At 34.9% G+C, this 16,884-nt stretch overlaps 4 protein-coding genes across 6 annotated transcripts; 3 read left to right on the top strand and 1 right to left on the bottom strand.

The window, feature by feature from the left end:
- Positions 1-6,186: 6,186 nt before the first annotated feature.
- Positions 6,187-7,402, top strand: LOC105212222 (charged multivesicular body protein 5). The gene is made up of 5 exons (XM_011184088.3): positions 6,187-6,374; positions 6,457-6,608; positions 6,666-6,831; positions 6,900-7,133; positions 7,198-7,402. Exons 1-5 carry the CDS (start codon positions 6,306-6,308, stop codon positions 7,258-7,260), a joined length of 684 nt encoding a protein of 227 aa, XP_011182390.1. The 5' UTR covers positions 6,187-6,305; the 3' UTR covers positions 7,261-7,402.
- On the bottom strand, positions 6,219-14,257 carry LOC105212214 (beta-1,3-galactosyltransferase 1-like). Of its 2 annotated transcripts, XR_008471134.1 has the most exons (5): positions 13,372-14,257; positions 13,052-13,208; positions 12,852-12,999; positions 11,427-12,783; positions 6,219-9,206 (listed from the first exon to the last, which is right to left on the bottom strand). XR_008471134.1 is itself a non-coding variant. In XM_011184077.3 (4 exons), the coding sequence occupies exons 1-4, from the start codon at positions 13,700-13,702 to the stop codon at positions 11,962-11,964; spliced, it is 1,458 nt and encodes a 485-aa protein (XP_011182379.1). In that variant the 5' UTR covers positions 13,703-14,257; the 3' UTR covers positions 6,219-11,961. The 2 variants fall into 2 exon arrangements, 1 of the variants encoding a protein (XP_011182379.1); XM_011184077.3 differs by having other exon boundaries at positions 6,219-12,783.
- Positions 8,899-11,670, top strand: LOC128921822 (trigger factor-like). 2 transcript variants are annotated; one of them, XM_054230299.1, is made up of 3 exons: positions 8,899-9,025; positions 9,127-9,206; positions 11,427-11,670. In XM_054230299.1, the coding sequence occupies exons 2-3, from the start codon at positions 9,193-9,195 to the stop codon at positions 11,668-11,670; spliced, it is 258 nt and encodes an 85-aa protein (XP_054086274.1). In that variant the 5' UTR covers positions 8,899-9,025; positions 9,127-9,192. The 2 variants fall into 2 exon arrangements, with proteins under 2 accessions (XP_054086274.1, XP_054086273.1); XM_054230298.1 differs by lacking the exon at positions 8,899-9,025 and having other exon boundaries at positions 9,074-9,206.
- Positions 14,258-14,533: 276 nt separating the features above from the next.
- Positions 14,534-16,852, top strand: LOC105212198 (acetyl-coenzyme A transporter 1). The gene is made up of 3 exons (XM_011184052.3): positions 14,534-14,874; positions 14,935-16,384; positions 16,444-16,852. Exons 2-3 carry the CDS (start codon positions 14,939-14,941, stop codon positions 16,642-16,644), a joined length of 1,647 nt encoding a protein of 548 aa, XP_011182354.2. The 5' UTR covers positions 14,534-14,874; positions 14,935-14,938; the 3' UTR covers positions 16,645-16,852.
- The last annotated feature ends 32 nt before the right edge of the window (positions 16,853-16,884 follow it).

A 16,884-nucleotide genomic window follows, 5' to 3' on the forward strand; every position in this document is an offset into this window, starting at 1 on the left:
ACTGTAGTAATTTGTTTTAATTGATCACTTTCGGCGATACAAAAGTCAACTTTTATTTATTGCCACCCAACCTCTGTTGCTCATTAGTTAATCTATATTTGTTTGATGAATTGAATTGAGGAAATCAAATCTTCCACGGTTCTTGTGACGGAATATTCTCTTACATGAATAGAAGAAGGGCCACTAATTTGGTCACACGAAACATTTGACATTTGTATGTGTGCGTTTTATGCGGGTTTGCAAGTGAATGTGGAAGAGTTTGACTATTTCTGCAGACACATCCATTCATCTATTGTATATTTATATAATAAAGCTTGATTTAATTAACATTATTTCGCTGCCTGAAATTTTCTAAGTATAATATCTTTATATATTTATCATAGTAAGTAAATATATCTGGTATATTCTAAGAGGAGCGCCTCAACAATTCTCGATCAACAAGCGGCATAGCATCTCATAATAAAACAAATTGAAATGTGCACGATAACATCGCTAGCAATACTCTGTATTTTCCATTTTCATATTTCATACAAAAATTAAAACAGAAATCTGGTACTGTTGTCCTCCGAAGCCCATATTCGCTCATATATAGGTGTGCGAGGTACTTACAACGCATAATCCTTATGATAAATTATTCAATTAGTCTAAAAGGCGAGAAGCACGCAAGTTTCCTAATTTATTTACTCTTTCACCTAAAACTTAAATAAATGTAAATTAAATTGTTAGGTTAATTAATTCAAGACATGCATCCAACTGCAGTATATGTATACCTCGACTGTACCAAAAAATTGTATAGACCTTGCTAAGTAAAAGTTTACTGAAAGAACCCGAAGAACATCAATGTTTTTAAGAAGAATCACTTCTCGGGGATCGACTCTACACTGATGTTAATTTATAGCCTGCTTTGTTGGATATACATATAGACATGTTGTGTGAGTATACAGGAGGATGGCCTTTGTCTTCACTCAGAAATAACCCACCGACTAGAGGGACCAAAAAGCCAAAGTACATTTTCTCAAATTATTTGATGCAACAGTTCTAGGAAAGCTGGGATTTTGTTAAGCCCTGAAGAACTTAACACTTTCCACAAACAAGGCAGTCTCTTAAACGTTCCCAAATACACTTAGATGCCTTTCACTCAAAATGTTGTCATTTTGTGTTGCAAAAATGTTGAGTGATGGAAAGCAACGGTAAATATAGAAAACCCTTAACAGTCGCGAAACATGTGAAACGCATTAAAATATCATACATAATTAGACTTGACAATCACTGGACACGAAGCATTATTTCTCACGCACTACAAGTGGCCTTACCTGTAAGTGAGTGCAAGAGAACAAGTACGCACAGAACGCAGAATAATAAGCGTGACGCTGGACGTGCTGGAGGACATGCTATGCATTTATTTTCATGGTCAATTGACATACAGACATACCTACTTTGTGGTATATTTTTGCGATTTAGTTGGCCCACTCTGCTTGATGACCACCGGGATAAGCATAAAATCTGCTGAAGTTGTCAATGTGTCACGTTTCGGAAATGTCTGCATTATTTTGAGACAGTTTATAAATACATTTGGGTGTACTACACATGTGTTTGTAATTTTGAGTCTCATACTCAACTAGATGGTAAAAGGTTTGTTTTTCTACTTACAAGTCAGAGTTGAAATTGAGTTAATTATAGACCAAAGTAAATAAAAATCGAACGGAAGTAAACGCGCATGAAAGAAGAGTCGCAGGTTGCCCATCTCATAAACTCCAAAGCATCTGCTCAATATCTCTTGACGCTTAAGACACGTGGTGATGTTGGGACTTAAGTCGCTTTGGACCCATGTCTGTCAGTTACTTCCATAAGTATTATTGTTCTGTTTACATGTAATTAATAACTTTTTGAGGTATCTTCGGAGCATGTATTTAAAGGGACACAGTGGGTTGGAATAAAATTTTCTTTCTAACTAAAGGGGAAGAGAAGTGGTGTTGTCCATAAAATCAATTATTTTCAAAAATTTTAAAATACAAAACCTCGAAATTCATTTTTATTGCTTCCGCCATTATTTTTTGTTAATTTAAGGCTTTTTTTGTATAAAAAAAATAAAATATAAAAATAAAAAAAATTCAAAATATTGGCCGTCGCTAGCTACTACTTTTGAGCATCCATCTGGCAGCATGCGTATTCCGTGCAAATGTCGGGAATTCGGCTCAAAAAGTGACATTTTTAGTTGAGAATAAGTTTGGGATGCAAACAGATCTCTACAAATATATTGTTGGGTTAATGTTGACACAGATCGAAACGATTTAATCGATTTAATCTAATTTAATCTTGATCCTAGAGACATCTATTGGAAAACGGCGGAAGCAAAGTTGTAGACCAATAATTTCCACTTCCTCTCCTCTACCAGATAACCTCTATACCCGTTTCTGACACCATTGCCTCCGTGAATTACTCAAATGTGATTAATTCATGCATAATCGCATGTTTGCACATCAACTGAATTTGCCAGCGGCTAACAGCGGACAAATGCTCGACACTGAAATTTCTGGCAGCCATGACACTGCAATGAATAATTAAAAATGCTGATTGACATGAATGACTTTGGAACGACACGGCAAAAGAGGGAAAAACCAGGGGTTAACCCTAGCAGCGAGTCGTTGCTATCCATCGAAATCTAAAAATAACAAAAGCACTGTCATCCTTGTTATCCTCGTTAGAATCATGCTTTCACGAATGTATATTTTAGACATATGACCACTTTAAATTCGGGCGCTGCCCTAAGGCTATTTTAACACTTTGCGCACTTGAAAACGCACTCTTGTTCTCCACTGTACCTTGTGGAATGTGTTGCCAGTGGGATTATTTTAAAAAACTTATATTTTCTTTTAATAAAAGAAATCCAACCTCTGTGGCATATAGCACCTGTATACATGTTTTTGTACAACTAAACAGCAAGATATACGGCAGAAATATGAATTCTATTGATTTAAAAAAAATATATATAATTTTTCGGTCAATGTGACCAAGCTTGATTTCTGCAGGGTTGCACATACCTCATGAAATTATGAAAAACTAAAATTTGAACTAAATAGGTACAGCAATTTATTATTGTAGATACCACAAACATTCATTAACTCTAAAATAACAACAGATATAATAAAAAAGTAAATAAATTGAAAAAACCCGCCACCGAGCAATGCTACGCCACTGTACGCTTGCGCACACCCTTGCCCCGTGCACGCGCCAAATGACACAGCCAAAAATGCCAACAATGCGGATGTGTGGATGCGCGGCGTGTGTATATGATTTGCCTCTGGGGGTTGGCAGTATGCTCAACACGTGAAGCAACACGAAAAGGGAGAGTTCCAGCACGAGATGATTTCGAGGCGCAACCGATAAATGGGACAGCAGACGGTGATGATCAAAAACGGAAAATATGCCACTCAAGTTAGGGTGTTAGAGCCGACCATGGAATACGCATTTTCAACGCAATCGAGTGCTTTTCGGAAGACGAATTAATTCAATGGAAAAGTAATCCCACATGTCAAATACACACACCACCGAGGTAATGCAGTCTGAGCGAGGCGTTGCAACCGCATGAATTGGATGCACCGACATCTGTACATCCATCCCAAAATAAATATTGAAATTGCCATTGTCAAGGGATGTTGCCAACGTACATACATACATACATTTGTATATGCCTCTGATGCGTGCGTGCACCTACTGGTTGTACAAATATACTGTTCATATTTCAACAAGTCACGCGAGTACACAGCAGGGCGCACTTTTTCATTAGAACTTCACTTCTCTGGAGCATCACTTCCACAGCCTAAATACACACGCACACACACACACACACACACACACACACACTATGGGCATGGACATATGCATGAGGAAAGCAACAATTTACTCCTTGAAATAAATGTGGCAGACGGCATATTTGCTTAAGTGCACACATTGAGTGGATTTTAAAAGGCAAATTGGAATTTCATTTTATTGCCCACAACATAAGCATCTGCATTAAGTTCAACCCCCGTCTTGTAGCCATACTCGGATACTCGTGCCCGGTACAGTTTTTTGGTTACTCTCAGCCACACCCATGTATGTATTGTGTTTATTCAGCTCATAGGAAATGTGATCGATCACTATTTTCAGTGTGACAGTAGCGAATTAAAAGATTAACTGCAGTCACTATTTTTTGTGGAATGGCCATGCGTAGTCTATAGCGGTCTTCCGGCTACACGAAATTCAGATATAACAATTATGGATGTATGTATGGATGTAAGGTATTGTGTGGTTGCATTAAATAAATGCACGCAATTATTTATGCTTTGGTAAGCGACTGCTGTTCGGTCAGTTGTGAGCTTGAAGTCTACTTTTGGGCGCTTAATCAAGCACACGGTAATTTGTTGTATGACTGACCAACGATCGTGTTAAATGAATGTTAGCACTCTAAGGAGCTGCGAACGACTCTATTCAACTGCATTAATATCGTATACATTTATTACGAGGTCAGAGGTCAGTTTCAATGAATCTAAATAGACGAAAATTGCATTTCATTAAGGATTGATAAAATTTATATAACAATTATTTACATAAGTTTTAAGATTAGGTTGTTTAGAGAAACTCATGATCAAATAAAGCATGTGGGTCATCTACAAATAGCAAATAAATCGAAGCAGTAGCGCAATTAAAAAAACGAGCTCATCACTCAACAGCACACAATTAATCAACGCCTAAAGAGAGGGGTCTAGTGGAATAAATAATGAAATCAATGAATGTGTGAATTATGTTTTAATGAAAAACTTAACTTTTACTAGCCGTTTGTATATGCATATCTCAAACACTACAGACATCTTCTTATAACTTCAGTGTTTAATTTTTAAACGTCCATTCCGAAATCCTCCCAAACTTCACAAACTGAAAAACATCAACGGGCATATAAACAATTCCATTGTTTTCTGTAATTGAATGAAAAATATGCGAAGCTTTTGACCAAATTTAAAGTGTCATGTGATGCCATCAACCAACGCCGGATCACGCACGTCAACAAATCCATTATTTCATACACAATTTTGTCAAAATTGAAAATTAATCGAGCAACAGAAGAAGTACATATGTAATATGAAAATGAAGAAATATTATCATGAAAATATACATACACACATACATATTTACATGCATAGCTCAAGTGTTGCTGCAAAGCATGATCTCACTGAACACAGCTCCTTCGAACACACTGTGAAGTGACTTCCAAAAGTCAAATGCAAGCATATGGTACGCAAATTTTTCTTCTTCATTCTTGTCCAACAATTTTAATTGGCAACAATTTTTTATTTGCATACTGGAATGCTGCATAATCGCATACATTCATACATACACATACAAACATATGTTATGGCTCTAGAAATGAATGGACAACCGAGCCATTCGTCAAGAATACATCTTGACAGATCAAAGTGTTTGAGCGACGCCCTCAACGTTTAACTTATAATTTGATGCGATCCATTTCCATACAGAAAAAATATAAATACAAAATGTGAGGGGCATCCGTGTGTATTTTTAGCAGCCTACTGGAAATTTAATGAGAATTCCGTTCCTAATGTCGATATGAATGTTTGTACATTAGGGTGGATCAAATTGTATTCAAATAGAAAACAACTTAATGAAGCGAAGGCTTTAAGACCAAAACATAGTTGTATGGATTTTTAAAAGTTATATAATGACAATGTATTACTTGAACCAACGTCTACTACAAACTCACCACCACAAGACCACTACTTGAACGATGTAAATTCACTTCCACATCCTGATACTTCGAGTGTCTTTTGTTAAAAGACATAATCAGTGGGAGTTACTGAGATATGGAATTTGAACCATAGTTCCTTGGGGAAGCTTTCTTAGAATTATATAGTATCATTTACAAATAGACACCCTTTGCTAACATTTTCTTGTGTCTTATTTTAATATAAGAAAATATTTGTATAATAATACCGAATAATTTTCAAATTCAAAATGTGCGTTTTGTGTTATTTGAAAACAAAATATTATTAAATAAAATTTTGTAAAAAAATTTAAATTTTGTTTTCTAACGTATCGGTTTATTAACATTTTCATATGGCAACGTCACAATTTATTTGTAAACACTAAAACTTTGACTACCACTGCAAATTGAACTGTCAGAATTCATTGCAAAGATTAGTCATCAGCTGTATAATTTCTTGAAGAATTCTAAATATTTACTAAAAAACAATTTATTTAAATTCATTTCGAACAATTGTATTTTCACTATATTAAAATAAAAAGACAACATGAATCGTCTATTTGGCAAAGGTAAGCCCAAAGAGCCAGCACCAAATCTGAACGACTGCATCGCCGGGGTAAGTTTTCAATAGGGCACAACAAAAGATTTTTTTGTTTGTAAAACAACAAAAAATTAACTATAAAATGTACTCTTTGAAGGTTGATACTCGAGCGAATGCTATCGAGGAGAAGGTTACAAAGCTGGACAATGAATTGCGTAAATATCGTGAGCAAATGTCGAAAATGCGCGAAGGTCCGGCTAAAAACTCCGTAAAGCAACGAGCTATGCGTGTGCTGAAACAGAAAAAGGCGTAGGACCTCTCATATACAAAAACAAACATTTACATTCAATATGACTTTAATTCCAGTTATGAACAGCAAGTTGAGGCACTGCGTAATCAATCATTTAATATGGAACAGGCTAATTATGCTGCACAATCGCTAAAAGACACACAAGCAACTGTGGCCGCAATGAAGGATGGTGTTAAACAAATGCAAAAGGAGTTCAAGAAAGTCAATATTGATCAAATCGAGGTGCGTATGGTTTTTTATGACCATGTATAATTAAACTAACGATAGATGTTTTCGTATGTACATTAAAGGATATCCAAGACGATATGGCCGATATGCTAGAACAAGCGGATGAGGTGCAAGAAGCTTTGGGACGTACTTATGGCATGCCAGAGGTTGACGATGATGAACTACAAGCTGAGTTGGATGCACTAGGTGATGAAATCGCACTCGATGACGATACCAGCTATTTGGATGACATGGTGAAAGCGCCATCAGCACCTGATAAGGAACCGGGTGCCGACAGCATTATACCCGGCAGTAAAGTGCGTATACAGGGTTTTGCCATGAAAATGAATTCATTATAATATCTTGCAAATCTGTTTACAGAGTGGAATTGAAACTGATGAGTTTGGCTTGCCTAAAGTTCCCACTTCGGTTAAAACATCTTAAATACTTTTTAGTCCGTGTAATTGCGAGAATATATGTAAATGCTCTAAGAATTTAGTTTGGATTTGTTCTTATGTAACTGCTTTCTTGTAAACATTTTTTTTTATTATCTGTAAGCTTCATCAATAAAACCAATGTTATTAATCACATCTTGTTCTTATTGCAATGCGCTCCATACTTCAGTTGGTGATTTATGTTCTAATTACGAACCTGCTAACATTTGCATCCGATATAATTAATTAATTCAAAAATAACTGTCTCCAGTGTGATCAGATCTTTTATTTAGCATATTGTTTTACATTCTTTTTTGACTAATAATTTTCAAAAAAAAAAAAAAAATACATATTCGAAATATTAATATACTGGATATAAGGTTATATTTATAAGAACATTGAAAAGTATGGCAATAATTACGTATGTATATCATTCCGTTGACCTATGTACGTGTTTGATAAATTGATAAATACATACTTGGATTATTGACTTATAAAATTACATAGATAATACATAAACATACGTTTACTTAATTGTGCGTGTTTTCACTTATAACATACATGCACACGCACCAATTGCTTAAAATTATAGTACGTATTGAAATATTTTCCATATAATTTCTAACTTTCTCTTATACTAAAATGAAGTTGTTAACGAAACAACAACAACAACTTCAAAATAAATTGTAAATAAATCGATTGGAAATCGGTTCAAATTGTAGATATGTATGTACATATGTAGAAACATTTATTGTGCAATTAAATCGAAACATTTTCATCAATTTGATGATAGAAAAGAACACAGCATGCCAAAAAGCGTCAGTATGTTTTGTGCATAATATTTAAATTTAGTAAATATAAATAAATTTATGTGTAGATTTGAGTTAGCCATAGTATATCGCTTAATAAGAACCAGATATTAAAATATTTATAAATATACAATTAGCTACCACGGTTTATATTTTTATATTTTCAGAACTTTAAGTACTTTATATCAACTCTATAAATGGCTGGAAACAACAATTATTATTTTTAAATCAATTACAAATAAAATTAGTCTATAATTTCGCATATGTTTTTAATAATAAGAAATATATGGACAATGAACTTATTCAAACATATTTTTAATTATTTTAGAAGGACAGAGTAATAACTTTACTTTAATATAATCTCGCATATTATACCATATATGATCGATTTCGGCGATTACACAAACTACATACGTATTACGAAATTACGCTCAGTCGACATAGTACATAGTACACTTCTGACCAAGACATGTTTGAATGTATTTACAATTCTAATATTATCTTCAGTGCGGAACTTTTAGTTTTCAACAATCAATCAATGACACATCAGCACATGATCGATAAGTATACAGTTATAAATTTTTGTGAGTACTCCAATTGTCTAAATAAAACTTTATGAACATTATCATTTACATAGCACTTGAAATCATTCAACGCTGTAATCATATAATGGGGATATGCATACATACATACATACATGTATAAACTTGCGCAAATAGGTTTTGTAGCTATTTTTCTATAATAAATGGGTTTATGATAGTTATAGATAGAATAACTTCTTATATATGTATGTATATACAAAAGTATATGAGCGTAAACTGTTGAACTTACAACTAATGCGAAGCACATTCTGAACGGTGCACAGTGGGGCCAATGGAGATCATTTCACGGATTAATTAAAAAAAAATATATGAAGATCCTTCAAAACTAAGTATACTTGCTTTAAGTACACAAAATTCTACATCAGTAAGCAAAAAAATAAATGTCAAATACGTAATAGTGCTTACGTAGTGAAGCTACAAACTTGATATTTGTGAAACAAAAATCTAATTTTTTGTTTTTTAAAGCCGCAGATCTTTTGTACGTAAATTGTGTTTTTGTAAAGTAATTCTAAAAATTTGTAAAACTTAACCATGGAACCATCAAACTCAGGTAATAATTGAACTAGTTTGCTAAATTGTGTGTAAAGTTATAATTGAGATTATATATATGGAGTCCAAAAAAAAATTAATTTTCTTAGTTTAAGTAGACAAAAAGTTGGTAGTTCAATTGAGTTCAGATAAGATTTAAACACCATTGGAAAGCCTGAACAATTAAATGTTATTTTAGAGAAATTTAGGTTGCGCATCAGTGCGCCTCAGAAGATATCCTCGCATTTGTAATAATATTCCGTATGCAATTTATAAATTAAATTTGCTTCTGGACTGTAGCTTGTGCGCCTAACGGTTTTGTTGTTGTTTTTGTTGTTACATTTACTGTTGTTGTTTATATTGTTGGAGTTTCGTTGCTTTTGTTGTTGTTATTTTATATTTTTTTTTTTTGTTTTGTTTTAATATACCATATTTTAAGAGTCATGTGATTAAATTTAAAATCATGCATTTAAAAGAAGAGCTAAAAAAACGTACTGGTTATTCTGAAGACAACTCTCAAGTTTTCAATGAACGAATAAAAAAATTTGTATTTGAGTTTAAGAAAAAATGGAATAAGGCCCATAGAAGGGAAGATAGATTTCTATCTGATATTAATAAGAATTGGCTACAATCGTCAATTGGGTTTCCACTAGGTCAAGCATGTAAAAGAGGTCGAAAAGAAATTTCATTTAGTGACTCTAGTGATTCGTCTAAATTAAAAAAAACTAAATTTTTAAGAGATACCACAGAGTTACCAGTTTTATTTCATGCAGCAGAAACTAAATTAAGAACAACCGGCTCCGTAGAAAAATCAAAAGCGATACGTAGTATCGTACATTTTTCACCATCAACAGCCAAAAGGTTTAACGAAAGTTTAAAGAAACCTGTAGTCAGTACAAAAATGTCAAATCTTAAAGCTCTAGCTGTCTTCGTAGAAGCTAACCTATCTCGCTACCAATACAATGTTGTTAGACAATCTGCTCCAGATAAGTTTCCGTCATATAAAATTATACAAAACGAGAAAAAAAGTGCTATCCAGAATATCGGTGCATTACAATAAGCGAAACTTCCGCTGAAGTAAGTTTACAAGCACTATTAAACCACACAGCAGAACAATTAATACAAATTCATGAAAACCGTATTGACTCGTTAATTAACCAAAAACTCCAACTGTATACTAAATGGGGATTTGATGGAAGCTCTGGTCACAGTTCGTACAAGCAAGCTTTTCATGGATGTGATGGTATCGATTCCTCCGTATTTTTAACTACAATTGTGCCTCTAAAACTTATGTTGGCTGAACAAGTAATTTGGAAAAATCCTCGACCATCATCAACTAGATTTTGTAGGCCCCTAAAAATTGAATTTGTGAAGGAAACCAAATCTGTGGCGATTACGGAAAAGGAAAGGGTAGAACAAGAAATTAAGAATTTAATTTGTACAATTATACTAGTTAATGACAAAGTTGTATATGTGGATCACAAATTAATTTTGACAATGATTGATGGGAAGGTGTGCAATGCTTTAACTGGAACTACATCAACACAAAAGTGCTATTTAAGTGGGGCAACTACTAAGGATTTTAACAATATAGAAGACATGATCGAAAGACCTGTAAATGTAGAAAACTTGAAATTTGGCTTATCTATTCTTCACGGCTGGATTAGATTTTTTGAAAGCCTCCTACATATTTCATACAAATTGCCGATACAGAAATGGCAAGCTAGAACCAATTCAGAAAAACAAATCGTTTCTGAGACGAAGCGAAAAATTCAGAAGCAATTTAAAGAAACTTTAGGATTAATAGTGGACCAACCAAAACCTGGGTTTGGAAACACAAATGATGGTAATACCACCAGACGTTTTTTTTTTTCAAAATGCAGAAAAGTCTGCTGAAATAACCTCTATAAATTTAAATTTGATAAAGCAAATGCACATTTTTTTAATTGTGGTATCTAGTGGGTATGAAATAAACAACAAAAAATTTCGATTTTTTTCACGTAAAACAGCAAAACTTTTTGTTAAGTTGTATCCGTGGTACAACATGCCCCCGACTTTTCACAAATACTTTATACACGGACCTGAAATTATTGATAACGCACTTTTGCCTATTGGCCAATTATCAGAAGAAGCACAAGAAGCTCGCAATAAAGATTTTAAAAATATCGGGAATTCCATTCAAGAAAGTGCAGCCGCGAAAAGTCTAATCAAGATATTCTCAATTCTTTTTTTTTAACCTCAGATCCAATAATTTCAAGCATGCGAAGATTGCCAAAAAAGAACTTGCAAAATTTACCAGAAGAGGCTGTCGATTTAATTATAAGTGATGAGTATGGAAATAGCGATGATGATAGTGAAGATGTTGATGATGATGATAATGATGATGATGATGATGACGTCGACGATGACGATGATGATGTTAGTGAAGGTGACAATTATTACAATGAGAGTTTAGATACAGATGGCATCGATATTAAATAAGAACTTTTTGGAATTGCTTCAATTCTATAATCATATATAGTAAACCATTATTTTAATATTACAGCTGCTTCCAAATCTTCTTAAAAACTATTTGTTGTGACTAACTGGATTTGAATAAAATATAAAATAATCAAAAATTATAAAAATAAAGCTCCAGTTAATTAATCCGAGAAATGATCTCCATTGGCCCCACTGTGCGGTGGTGCAAATATACCTTTAACATAATAAAAATGATATTAAAATATAGTAATTCTCGATATAACCTTCGCAATGACAGTCTCATTTATACATTCAAACACAGCCGAGTTGCTTATGCAAGCGCTTATTCATGTATTTAGCAGGTGGTGCACAATACAAGCTCGTATTGGTCACATATAAATAGGCATCCAACATACTTTCATCCTTGACCTCATGTTGTGCGATGCTTCCACGAAAACTGCACCAGTCCCTGGCACGCGTATAACTAAATAGCGCATTATGATGACGGGGCAGATGAATTTTCTCAGCGCATATGCCTGTTAAATAGACATCTTCAATGTGTATGAAGGTGGTATTCAGTGCTGCTTCGTATAAGCGTGACACCACATCGGCTGACATAACATATGCGGAGCCGCTCAAGTACTTTGGGTATTTGTCGCCCGGAAACATATAGTATGGCATGTACCATTTATTGCTAACCACTGATATTGGACGTGAGGAACAAAATAAATGTCCTCCCAAGTAGTTTCTTGTGACATTGAAACGATTTCGTGGTGATAATACAAGGTATGTATGCGAATCGTACAAATCCATAGTTTCGTTGTAGAGCGGTAGAGTGCCACCCAGTAGATAGTGCAAGAGATTTGGTACATTCAAGAAAGTATCATCATCAGCTTTCATAAAGAATGCCACACGCCCTCCACACCGTTGATTCATCCATTTTAGTGCCAGCGCTGATTTGAGTGTCAAATTGTTATACGTGTCGAGAAAATTTTCTTGTATAATATCGCCGTATTGCTCGGACTCGGCGTGTATAAGTGCTGACGTTTCATTAGACGAATCCACATTGGGTGCACTGCGTCCCAACAAAAAATAAATTTTCACCGGTACGATGGCGGGAACAGATCGTGTGTCCTGATTTACAAATAATAAAAAATAATATATAATATTACTGTGCATATGTTTATGCTAAATGTGCTTACTTTTTTTGGTAAATTTAGAAATTCGCTGTAGTATTGCAAGCGTTCTGGTGACGGTTCTAAGTATTGACCTTCAAAGCGCTTATGTAGCTTTTTAAACATGCCGATATTGAAATGCGATGTGTTTCCCCATGTTTCACGTATGATTTGCCTTGAAAAATTATTATTATTTTTTATATATTATTTTATGGCATATCTCAAACCTTATGGCAAAGTTCTGCGTACTCGAACAAACAACAACAAGCAGAAACAACTTATGGTGACACACATGCTGTGGTTCTAAAATCACTGTGTTGTTATCAGGCAGCACATAGTCAGCTAAATTCCTGGACGTATTGTAGCCCCAATCAGAGAGTGCAGCTAAAAAAATTTATATATTTAATATCTTTTGAATATTAAATTCTGGAATTTCAGCTGAAGAATGTATATACTTCCAACTTTTGTGACGAATTTTTAGAACACAAAGTATATTCCAATAAAATAAGTACACTTTGAAAAAACATATATACTATATAGTACTTACTGTGTCGTGTTTGCATATTCGGAATAAGTGGCATGTAGAGAGACATTAACATTAAAAGCAATATCATCACACAGCATAATATGCGTATTACAGCGCGTTTTCGCCAACGCAATCCCGACATCATTATTTGCATGAAGGAAAACTCATGTTTGCCATAATACTGTTGTGAAGCCATCTTACACTCAATGTCGTCTTCATCACTGCAGTTCATTTCAATATCATCAACCTCTGCTATTTCAATTTCAGCCGTTGAATAGGTATTACTGATGTCGCGATTGTTATGACTCCTTTGCGGCAGTAATAAGCGCTTTTCATGTTGCCCTGGGACCATTTTGCGTGCAATAAACGTTAACAATCAGCATGTCCAATCTAAAGTGCATTCATTTCCCATGAAACGACCTTAATTAGTGTTGTTGTTGTTTTTTTAGCCTTCGTAAAGTAAATAATGCATGTAACTCCTGTTTCCTTTGTCTACCGGTTTAGCACTACATTGATCACGAGTACTTCAGCCAACCCGTTCCCTTGTATTTATTACGTTTGTAGGTAGGTTTGTGTGTATTTAGTAAGACAACTATTGAGCACGGTATCACTATTTCACAGTAGATAAGACGACACTATTTGAAATGATTTGGAACACCACCATGGTAATTAAGTGATTAATTTCACAGCTATATACTCTTTTTTTTTGTTTTTGAGATTTAAGTTACTCTCGCACTCAGTCGGCTGGAGAGGCCCAATATATGATTTATAGCGCCATAACCGATTATGTGTAATTTTAACACTTTTATAAAATAATAATCTTTATGAATTGATTGTAATTTATATGTTTGTTTAATTTGATGAATAACCGTGCGATTGTGTTCTATCATTAAATAATTGAACTGACAGCAACACAGCTGTGCGACAGGGATGCCACGACAATGTATATACTGAGAGTTCTTACTTATCCAATAAAACTATTATTAAAGTGACTGTCATATAATAGGTTTATTTAAAAAAGTACAATATTATTTTAATTAGATTGTTGCATAATATTTATAACATTACTTTTATTTCTTGTTTCTCAAAATAGCAGAATTGTGCAAAGTAATCGGTTATGAATTTCAACCACTCAGTAAACTTATGACAGTGGCTACCCTACACTCAGCACAAAACAAAAATGAAAAAAATAATTTGTTGGTAAATTGTATTCTAAAAGTGGTTTTCTTGTTGTCGCTCCGGTTTTAGATTGATTTGTTAATTAAAATTTAAAAATTTCTGTGAACTATACCCTGAAAATATTTTCATAAAGAATAGACGGATGAAATTTGTGTGCATAAGCTATATGTAATGAACATTTTTAACGATTGCCTGTAAATTCAATGCAAGTTTCGACTGAATAAATTCTGACACGCAATACAAATGCACCAACACCATAATCTATGCGTTGTGGAGTGGGCATAAATGTAATAAGGCAAAAAGTTACTGACGTGTCGTTGTGATCGATTTGAAAAAATAACTAATGTAAATATTGTAGGTTATTATAAATGATGACCATTTTTTGAACAATAATAATTCTTTTAGCAAAATGACTGTGCGTCGTCGACAGGAATCGAATGGGATGACAACAGATGACAATGATAAGCGACAATTACTGGTCGAAACACCTCCATCGGACTGTCCAACAAATGGAAACGATGAATTTCATGAGAAAACAGATATACGCGGTGATCGCGGCAATATTGCCATACTTTTCTTCCTATACGTAATGCAAGGTATACCATTGGGTCTGATTGCGGCCGTTCCCATGCTGTTACAGAATCGCGGAGCTAGTTATAAACAGCAAGCTGAATTTTCCTTCGCTTATTGGCCTTTTAGTATGAAACTTTTATGGGCGCCCATTGTTGATTCCATCTATGTTCGACGATTTGGAAGACGAAAATCGTGGTTGGTTCCATCGCAATATTTGATTGGAATTTTTATGCTTTTCCTATCCTGGCAAATCGAACGTTGGTTAGGTGGTAATGGGTCTGAACCCAATGTACCATTACTGACCATGCTATTTTTCTTACTCAACTTTTTGGCTGCTACCCAAGATATTGCCGTGGATGGTTGGGCGCTTACTATGTTGAAGCGATGTAACGTCGGCTATGCGTCTACTTGTAATAGTGTAGGCCAAACCGCTGGTTACTTTCTTGGCTATGTGGTGTTTATAGCGCTGGAATCAAAAGACTTTTGCAACAATTATCTACGCACAGAACAGTTGGAGACAGGTCTTGTCACATTGCCTGAATTTTTATGGTTTTGGGGAATTTGCTTCATGGTAGTGACAACTTTGGTGGCGATCTTTAAGAAAGAGAATGATATACAGGATGCGCATACAGCGGCACGTTACACCGATGAACACGAGTTGAACTTACGCGAGAGCTACAAAATCCTGTTCGATATGGTGCGCATGCGCCCCATACAAATTCTAGCCGCTATATTGTTAACGGTGAAAGTTACTTTTGCTGCTTGCGACGCAGTCACATCACTGAAACTAATCGATGCTGGTGTGCCTAAAGAGAAGCTGGCACTGTTGGTTGTGCCCATAATCCCCTTGCAGATAGTGTTGCCACTAATCGTAAGCCGTTATACCCACGGACCGCGTCCCATGGAAGTATACGTGAAAGCCATTCCGTATCGAATTGTTTTTAGCACAATAGCCGCCGTCATCACTTATTGTACACCCTATATGATTGCGGATGGTCATGTTCCCATATATTACTATGTGCTCTTAATTGTTAATTATGCATTGTACCAGGTGTTCCTCTACTGCATGTTCGTAGCTGTAATGGCATTTTTTGCGAAAATTTCCGATCCTGCGGTGGGCGGTACATACATGACATTCCTGAACACACTCTCGAATCTAGGAGGGAACTGGCCAAACACCGTAGTTTTGTGGTTGGTAGATGTACTGACATGGAAAGAGTGCACGCATGTAGACCCAGAAGTGGCCGCACAAAATAGTTGTATAACGAAGACACAAAAATCGGTAAGCCATTGGAATAATAGTATGTATGCGTTATAAATAAATGCCTTTTGTTCAATTAGGAATGCGAGGCCGCTGGTGGTGAATGTCAAATTGTCTTCGATGGCTACTACATTGAATCGATTATATGTATAATATATGGAATTGTGTGGTTGTTATGTGTACGACGCTGGATTAACTATTTGCAAAGCTTGCCCACACGTAGTTGGTTGGTCGTTAAGAAGGGCAAAGGTGGTGGTAGCAGTGCCAAGAAGGCAAGATAGCAATTCATTGTATGACATGAGGAGGATGATGATGGTCAAACCCACCTGTTGGATGACCTTGGGGTTGATTCAGGGGAAGAGTTGGACGTGACTATTAAATCTGTGCGAAATATACATGCTTCGCCGATTTAAAACACAATTTGTTATTCCCTTTAGATTTGATTTAGTATAGCATTAACATAATACAATTTTGTTTGAAAATCCTAATGATATGCTTTTATATGTATGTGAATTCATAGT

Source organism: Zeugodacus cucurbitae, chromosome 4 (genome assembly GCF_028554725.1).
Source record: "Zeugodacus cucurbitae isolate PBARC_wt_2022May chromosome 4, idZeuCucr1.2, whole genome shotgun sequence".
NCBI classification, from domain to species: Eukaryota; Metazoa; Arthropoda; class Insecta; order Diptera; family Tephritidae; genus Zeugodacus; species Zeugodacus cucurbitae.

What these genes read in the sequence shown, in the direction of transcription:
- LOC105212214 (XM_011184077.3), bottom strand. Translation starts at nt 13,702, where the DNA reads ATGGTCCCAGGGCAACATGAAAAGCGCTTATTACTGCCGCAAAGGAGT. An exon ending in ACGCAGAACTTTGCCATAAG is followed by an intron (nt 13,000 to 13,051) that starts GTTTGAGATATG and finishes TAATTTTTCAAG; the next exon opens with GCAAATCATACGTGAAACAT. An exon ending in TTCTAAATTTACCAAAAAAA is followed by an intron (nt 12,784 to 12,851) that starts GTAAGCACATTT and finishes TTTGTAAATCAG; the next exon opens with GACACACGATCTGTTCCCGC.
- LOC105212222 (XM_011184088.3), top strand. Translation starts at nt 6,306, where the DNA reads ATGAATCGTCTATTTGGCAAAGGTAAGCCCAAAGAGCCAGCACCAAAT. An exon ending in TGAACGACTGCATCGCCGGG is followed by an intron (nt 6,375 to 6,456) that starts GTAAGTTTTCAA and finishes TACTCTTTGAAG; the next exon opens with GTTGATACTCGAGCGAATGC. An exon ending in GTGCTGAAACAGAAAAAGGC is followed by an intron (nt 6,609 to 6,665) that starts GTAGGACCTCTC and finishes CTTTAATTCCAG; the next exon opens with TTATGAACAGCAAGTTGAGG.
- LOC105212198 (XM_011184052.3), top strand. Translation starts at nt 14,939, where the DNA reads ATGACTGTGCGTCGTCGACAGGAATCGAATGGGATGACAACAGATGAC. An exon ending in TAACGAAGACACAAAAATCG is followed by an intron (nt 16,385 to 16,443) that starts GTAAGCCATTGG and finishes TTGTTCAATTAG; the next exon opens with GAATGCGAGGCCGCTGGTGG.